We start from the raw sequence: 8,244 nt of genomic DNA, 5'->3' as shown, positions 1-8,244 counted from the left end.
CCGGCCCCGCCCCAGCGCGGCTGAGGCCCCGCCCTGAGTGGTGACGTCACCGCCCGCCCGGCCCCGTCCCGCGTGTGACGACGCCGCTGCCTGGAGTCTGCTCGCAGCTGCAGCCACAGCCGCCTGGCCCTGCGCGCCCTCCAGGGCATTCCCCACCGGGGCCGGAAATCGGTCTGTCCTTCCCTCGCCTCGATTCTCTGTCAGCCCTTCCACTTAGTCACTGACGTCTACGTGGAAGCGCCGTGCCAGGGACGCAGATGCGGCGGGTAACCCGGCAGACGGCCCCAGCCCCCCGAGAGCTGACAACCCAGTAGTCGGAGCCCAGCTCGTTCCACCACACGCACTGAGCCCCTGTGCCCTCAGTCTCTGGGCCACATGTCCCCAAGGGCTACAGTCGTGTGCGTGGGCGCGTGTTTGTGAGGTGGGGAAGGGCGGTCATTGCTGGTGGGCCGGGGGAGCTGCCTTCCCTGCACGTCTGCTCTGCAAGCGGGGCGAGGATGCTGGGGGGCACGAGGGGAGGGGCGGGGGGCTGGAGGTGGGGCCTGGCCGGAGCTCAGGGGGACAAAGGCGCTCAGCTCCGCTCCTCCGGGCCCCTGGGAACTTCAGCTCCTCAAGGAAGCCCCAGCATAGTCGAGTCCACCGGGGATGCCCTCTTAGAGCCCTTGGATTTTTTGATTTCCGGGCTGCGGCCGCGGTGCGTGCTAGTCTGTGCGTCGGTGCCAGTGCCGCTGCTTCTCTGCCACCATGCCCATGTTCGTCGTGAGCACCAACGTTCCCCGCGCCTGGATGCCAGACGGGTTCCTGTCCGAGCTCAGCCAGCAGCTGGCGCAGGCCACGGACAGACAGCAAATGGGTGGGGCCCTGACCATGCTGGGGGCACCGGGGCTGAGCCTGTAGGCCCTGCCCCCCACCATCCCCACTCTGAGGAGGCCTCTTGGTCAGGGTGGTGCGCCGAGGAACAAATCCTCAGAGATCTCTAGGAAGGTTCTGTCCTTGGTCTCTGGCAGGTGCAATCCACCCACTGGCTTTGGTGATGGCCACGTGGTGCAGCAAGGACACCCGGGCCTGTGGGACCCATATGGCACCAGCCGGCCTCCAGTCAGGAGGTCCCATGACCTGTTTGTGCAAATAGCCTGTATTTGTTGGTCCCTCCAGCTAGGCCTCAGGCTGCTTCCCTCCTCACTGTCACACCTCAAGTCTCACCTTTGCCCAGAGCTTCCCTACTACTGAGGCACTGGTGGTGCCACATCTCCAGCCAGGGGTGCTCCCCTGAGCCCAACTGCCAACAGCAGCAGACCCAGCGTGCCCTGCTCCATATGACCAAAGCCAGGAGTATGCCCTTTCCTCCCACACCTGATCGCCTGCCAGTAAATGTGCATCCCTTCAGTGTCCCCTTAACCTCACTTCTCTCCATTCCACCCCTCCCCCAGTCTGTGCTAGCTGGCACCGCTGTTGGCCTATGATTCCCCTTTGGCAGACTGCTTCTCCGAGAGGGAGGAGTCTGCTGCCCCGCCCCGCACAGCAGATATGGCCACTGACTTGCTTTGCCCAGTGAAAGGTAAGCAGAGTGACGTGAGTGACTCCAGGCAGAAGACTGAAGAGCCAGTACCTGGGTGGCCCATGCCCTGTGAGAGTGGATGTGGGTGACAAGGTGGAGCCTCACCAGCAAGCGCCCCGCCACTGTCCCTGGAGGTGAGCCACTGTGCATTTCAGGTTGTTACCATAGCAAAGGGGTGCCTCCCTGGCCAGGACAGCCTGTGGCCCACTTGTCCTTGTGCCTTCTCCAGCTGTTTCCAGTGGCAGTCAGCCCTGTCTTCCCAGAAGGGTACCTGAGGAGGTGATAGGATCCCCAATCCCACCTTTTACTTGCTTGGATACTTGGCTAACTTCTCTGAGCCTCTGTTTCCCCACCTGTAATTTGGGTGTTACACAGAGGTGTTATGAACACCTAATGGTGGCCTAAATGCTGGTAATTGTCCCCTCTGCTACTAGAGGTAGTACCATCCCAGTGTCCTGGGCCTCATTGTCTACCCTCTGCTCTCCCTTGTTCCCTGATTCATGGCACCTTATCCTTTGGTGCCATGCAGAAGGCTTCAGTGCCATGCCGAGGCTCCTGGCTTGGGCATTGGTGCTGAAATGCAGTTTTCCCAAACTTTCCTTCATCTGACTCCAGCCTTCGACTTGGCCTCAGATCCTTGGGAAAGTGCCCAGAGCACCTGGCTTGGTCAGGGTCCCCATGTGCCCACACCTGTCCTGTCCTTCAAGGCTGTCTCCATATTTCTATTTGTGAGTTAAGGCTGCGTTTCAAGGCAGTTAAGTTCCATGAGGGTGGAGACAGACTCTTTCACCATTGTTGTATGCCTGCCCCCTGCCCCAGTGCCTCAGTGGTAGGCACATGACTCTACCATCTATAGACATCCACGCCCTAAACCCTGGACCCTGTGAATATGTTACATTACATGGCAAAAGCACTTTGCAGCTACAGTTAGGGTTATGGACCTCAAAATAGAAAGATTATCACGGGTTCTCTGGGTAGGCCCAGTCTAATCACATGAGCTCTTAAAAGCAGAGAATTTTCTCCAGCTAGAGTCACAGAGGTTTGAAGCAGGACAAGGACTTGATGTCCATTACTGGCTTTGAAGATGAAAGGGACCAGAGACTTCATCGTACAACCACAAGGAACTGAATTCTGCTGACAGCCTGAATGAACTTGGAAGTGGAATCTTCCCTAGTGGACTTTAAGGGCAAGTCCTTGAGCAGAAAGCCTCACCTTGTCATGCTACACTCCTGCCCCTTAGAAACTGTGAGATAATAAATGTGTGTCGTTGTAAGCTGCTACACTTGTGCTGAATTATTACAAGAGCAGTAGCAAAGTAATATACCTGCCATTTATAGGGGCACACTAATGACCTGCTAATGGTGGACACATGCACCCGGTGGGTCCTTGCTGGCAGCAGGGGCAGCCCAACTGTGTGCGGGTAGAACTGTCACTGCCCCTGGCACCCAGGCACGGCCGCCTCAGCTCCCACCCCAGAGCCCCCCAACCCCGAGAGGCTTCCTTCCACACCTTGCTATCCACAAGGCTGTTCTCATCTCCACTCAGCAGCACCTGTGGCCCCATGAGGCCCTCCCAGCACCTCCAACTGGAGACACCACCCTTCTCTCAGCTTGCTCAGCCCTGGGCCTCCAAGGAAGCATTTTCACGGTCTGCCTCCAAAGACAACAGTGTGTGCGTGTGCGTATGTGTGCATGTATGTGCATGTGCATGTGTGTGCATACACGAGCTATGAGACTGAGAAGGTGAAAAGTTGGCATCTGCCCCTGGAATGTGTACCAGGACAGGAGCCTGGGTCCCTCTCAGAGTCCTTGTCTCTCTCTGGGTGCCTGGTCCTTCCTAACCTTCAGCAATCCCCTGCTACCTGCAGAGTGAAGCCAGAGCAGAGCAGGACCCGCAGGGCTCACCACCATGTCCTCCAGCTCGTCCTCCAGCTCGCCACCTCTCCCGCTGCCCCACGGCCCATCCTGGCCCCACCCTCGGAGAGCACTGCCCAAGCCCCAGCTCCATCGCTAAGCCACAGCACCTCCAGCTGGAGACACCTGGGGTGGCCTCTGAGCTCCTCAACAAAATGGGGACCAGGAAGCACAACAGACGCAGACGACCATGCACACCAGCACTGTGAATTGGGAGTGCCACCACGCCATGGACCTCAGGCATCCACCAGTCCTCGGAGGCAGCCCGCATAGTGATCAAGGTCAAAGGTCCAAAGGCCCAAAGTCGAGCTTGTCCCAGGGCACCCAGGTCTACTCCTGGCCCTCCCACTTAGCTGTGTGACCTGTGACCTTGGACAAGTCCCCGGCTTTTACTCAGTCTCTCAGGTGTACAACAGGGGTGATAAAAGTTCTAATTCTATGGGGTCCTTGCCAGGATTAAAGGCACTAACTCTCATAACGCACTCAGAACGGTCCTGATGCGTAGAAAACCCCTCATGGGTGTTAGCTCTGAACACTTGTCATCCTGACACTGTTTCGCTTTTTGCAAGGTGAGGGTCACTGCCATCCTCTCAACTCTTGGTGCAGCCTGAGGACGGGGACTAGATAGGGCAGAAGCCTTGGGACGTGGTGGGCCCCAAGTGGATATGTGCAAAATGAAGGAGCAAATGAGCGATTCGGCTGAGGCACACAGTGACCTGTGTCCCAACAAGAGGGACAAGAGCGAGGAGAGTATGACAGCAAATGCCAGAGAATGGATGGCAGCCCTTTGGACGCTGCGCAACCCCAGGCCCTCATGAGCACCACCTGGAGCCTGGCAGCCAGGCAGCCACCCGACTAGGCCGTAACTAGCAAGCACGGGAGGGAGGGGTTTGGGCCAGGAGAGGGGCGGGACAGGCCACGCTGGTTCTGGGGTCCGGGCAGGTGGGCTGGAGCTGGGGAGCATGGCCATGGCTCTGGCTCCTCAGCGCCCCTTGGGCTGGATGTTCACGCTCACGCTTGGACATATAGGCACAGCAGAGACAGGTCAGCCACCAGCCCAGACCTTCCCAGACGCTCAGCCTGTCCCTCCCACCCCTCTCAGCACTGTCCCTTCCTACCTTCCAAGTTCTGTCCTGAGTCCCATCCCACTGAGGGGATTCCTGGGCAACAAGGACTTACAACGCCCACCCCACAATCCCGGGGAAGTAGGCCTGGCCAGAGCTCATTCCGGCTGGGTGGGTGGTGAGTGCACCATGGCCTGAGGGCAGGGCCCGGGCTGGCGGCCAGCGCACCAAGGTGTGTCAGATGCAGGTGGCCCTCGGTGCTCCTGGCACCTGCTCTGCGTGCAGCCCGTGTACCGTGGGACCTCAGGGGTGCCTGTCAATGGATCCTTTCTCATGAATCTTCATGGGAGGCCTGCAGCCACAGTGACTAGCAAAGCCATTTGGAGCCCAAGTATCAGCCGGGAAGCTGGTCAGCAGAGGCAGAAATGGAGCAGATGGACAGAGAGAAGCAGGGTGACCACACAGAGGGCTCCTGGGAATGCTGTGCCTGTCTTCTGGAAGACTCTACAGTGACCAGGCACAGGGGGCTGTTCCCATCCTTCGGCTCTGTGCCTCTGAAGGGCTTCAGCTTTAAACACACCCTGCTGGGCCTGTCCTTGGGAAGCCAGCTCAGGGTCACCTCCCTGAGACCTCTCCTGACCTGCGGACCCAGAGATCTCTCTCTCCCCAGAGAACCCACTGCCCTACCACTTCCACTTAACAGGTACTGTGTCCTGACAAAGGCCAAATTCTTCATTATACAACAATGGTCAATTGATTTTTTCACTTAGCTGCCAAAGTATTTTCTGGAGAAAAGATGGGCTTTTCAACAAATGGTGCTGGTACAACTGGATATCCATTAAAAAAAAAAAAAAAAACTTGCCAGCACAGTGGCTCCCACCTGTAATCCCAGCACTTTAGGAGGCCAAGGCAGGAAGATCACTTGAGGCCTGGAGTTCGAGACCAGCCTGAGCAAGAGCAAGAACCCATCTCTACAGAAAAAAAAAAAAGGAAAATTAGCCAGGCACAGTGGCATGTGTCTGTAGTGCCAGCTACTCAGGAGGCTGAGGCAGGAGGATTCCTTGAGCCCAGGAGTTGGAGATTGCAGTGAGCTATGATGATGCCACTGCACTCTACCTCAGGTGACAGAGTGAGACCCTGTCTCCAAAAAAAAAAAAACAACAAAACAAAACAAAAAGCAAAACTTGAAATTGATCATTAACATTAAGGATAAGAGCTAAAACTATCCAACATTTAGAAAAAAATCTTTATCATGTTGGGATAGGCAAAAATGTCTTAGGACACAAAAACCATGAATCACAAAATATAAAATTGATAAAGTGGACTTTATCAAAGTAATGCTGCTCTTAGAAAGATAATATTAAGAAAATATTTGCAATACATATATCTGAAAAAGTACTGGCATCCAGAATGTATAAAGAATTCCTATAATTCAAAAATAATAAGACAGGTTGGCCACGGTGGCTCACGCCTGTAATCCTAGCACTTTGGGAGGCCGAGGTGGGAGGATCATTTGAACCCAGGAGTTTGAAACCAGCCTGAGCAACAGGTGAGACCCCATCTCTACAAAAAATAATAATAATTAAAACAACTTAGGCCGGGCACGGTGGCTCATGCCTGTAATCCTAGCACTCTGAGAGGCTGAGGCGGGTGGATCGTTTGAGCTCAGGAGTTCGGGACCAGCCTGAGCAAGAGTGAGACCCTGTCTCTACTAAAACTAAAAAGAAATTGGCTGGACAACTAAAAACACAGAGAAAAAAATTAGCTGGGTACGGAGGCGCATGCCTGTAGTCCCAGCTACTCGGGAGGCTGAGGCAGGAGGATGGCTTGAGCCCAGGAGTTTGAGGTTGCTGTGAGCTAGGCTGACGCCACGGCACTCTAGCCCAGGCAACAGAGCGAGACTCTGTGTCAAAATAATAATAATAATGACAAACAACCCAATAAAAAATAGTGGATAAAAGATTTGAAGATTCTTCACAAAAGAAAACATACCAATGGCCATACCTAAGCACATGAAAAGATGCTCAACATTATTAGTCACCAAGGAGATACCACTGCACACTCACTGGCATGGCTGAATTGAACAGACTGACAATACCAACTGTTGGTGAGGATTTCAAGTATGTGGAACTCTCATACATTGTTAGTGGCAAAGTAAAATAGTGTAATCACTTTGGAAACCAGTTTCTTATACAGTTAAATATACATTTATTATTAAGCCCAGCAATTCATTTAGCCCAAATGCTATAGACCGAGTATGTTTCCCCCAAATCCAGATGTTGGAATCTAATCCCCAACATGACGGTATCTGGAGATAGGGCCTTTGGGAAGTGATTAGATCCTGAGGGCAGAGCCTTCGTGAATGGGATTAGTGCCCTAATAAAAGAGACCCCAGAGAGCTCCCTCATCCCTCCCACCACATGAAAACATAGTGACAAAACAGCTGTCTATGAACCAGGAAGCAGGCCCTCAGCAGACGGAATCTGCCGGCACCTTGGTCTTGGACTTCCTGCCTCAGGAACTGTAAGAGATAAATTTCTGTTGTTTATAAGCCACCCAGTCTTTGGCAATTTTTTAATAGCGTCCCAAGGGACTAAGACACAAAAGAAATGAAGGTCTATACGACGATTTGTGTAGAAATGTTCACAGCAGTTTTATTCATGATGGCCAAAAATCAGAAACAACCCAATGTCCACCAACAGGAAAATGGGCAAACACATCATGATCTAACCACAGAGGGGCCGACTGCTCAGCAACGCAAAGGATACGCATGAACCCGCACAGCAATACTCGTGAATCTGAAAACCTTTACCTGGAGCAAAGCTAGACCCAACTGCATGCATACATCAAGTTCTGCAGAAAGGCGCATCTGACCAGCAGTGACAGAAAGTGGGTCAGTGGTTGCCTGAGGTGGGGGGGTGGGGGTTGGAGTGACGTGAATGTCCCGTCTCGACAGTGGTGGTGTTTGACACTGGTGGTGTTTGACAGTGGTGGTGTTTGCCGGGTGCATACGTCTGTCTAATCTCCTCAAGTGAATACTTAAAATGGTCATCTCTGATTGTATGTAAATTACATCTCAATAAAGTTGATTGAAAAAAGTCGATTCCTCAGAAAATTCTTTTCCAATCGCTCCCCTCCCAGACTAGGTCAGGCAGCCGGGCACACAGGGTGCGCATGCCCACCACAACCTGTATTTTTCTTCCACTGCATTTCCCGAGTTTGTTATGATGTTTTTAATTGTTTTCCTGTCAGTCAGTTGCCTCTAGACTGGAACACCACTGTCCCCACTGACTGCAAAACTGCTGGCACCACGTCTGCACGTGACAAGTGCTCAGTTAACACTTGTGAAACAAAGGCATGCAAGACCGAGCGGAGGCCAAGCCCTGGGCGGCAGCCGGCCCTGGCACCGGCCACCCCTTTGAAGCTAGAGCTCTGTGGACCGGGTGACCTCCGGGCCTCTCCACGTGGGGCCCTGGGCCCGCCAGGGGAAGTTGAGTCTGCGTAATTCCTCGGAGATCTCCAGGAAGGACTTGCCTTTGGTCTCAGGGAGGAACAAGCCAGTGTAGATGGCGCCACAGACACAGACGCCGAGGAAAAGGACATAGAGGAAGTGGGACAAGCCCTCCTGCGGGTTAAAGGAGACCCAAAGACCTGGCGTCACTCCATGAGGCCCCAGAGGCGGAGGCGCATGCCTGTAGTCCCAGCTACT

General features: G+C 54.1%; 1 protein-coding gene across 1 annotated transcript in view; it reads right to left on the bottom strand.

Annotated features, from left to right (window-relative positions):
• Nucleotides 1-8,077: 8,077 nt before the first annotated feature.
• SLC2A11 (solute carrier family 2 (facilitated glucose transporter), member 11) overlaps nucleotides 8,078-8,244 on the bottom strand; it is a 14,867-nt gene continuing 14,700 nt past the window's right edge. The window contains 1 exon segment of the mRNA XM_012644135.1: nucleotides 8,078-8,160. Within this exon segment, the coding sequence (XP_012499589.1) occupies nucleotides 8,078-8,160 (83 nt within the window).

The sequence above is a fragment of the Propithecus coquereli genome, unplaced genomic scaffold (genome assembly GCF_000956105.1).
Source record: "Propithecus coquereli isolate 6110/MARCELLA unplaced genomic scaffold, Pcoq_1.0 Scaffold206, whole genome shotgun sequence".
Classification (NCBI taxonomy): domain Eukaryota; kingdom Metazoa; phylum Chordata; class Mammalia; order Primates; family Indriidae; genus Propithecus; species Propithecus coquereli.
This window is presented reverse-complemented; position numbering and strand designations above follow the sequence as displayed.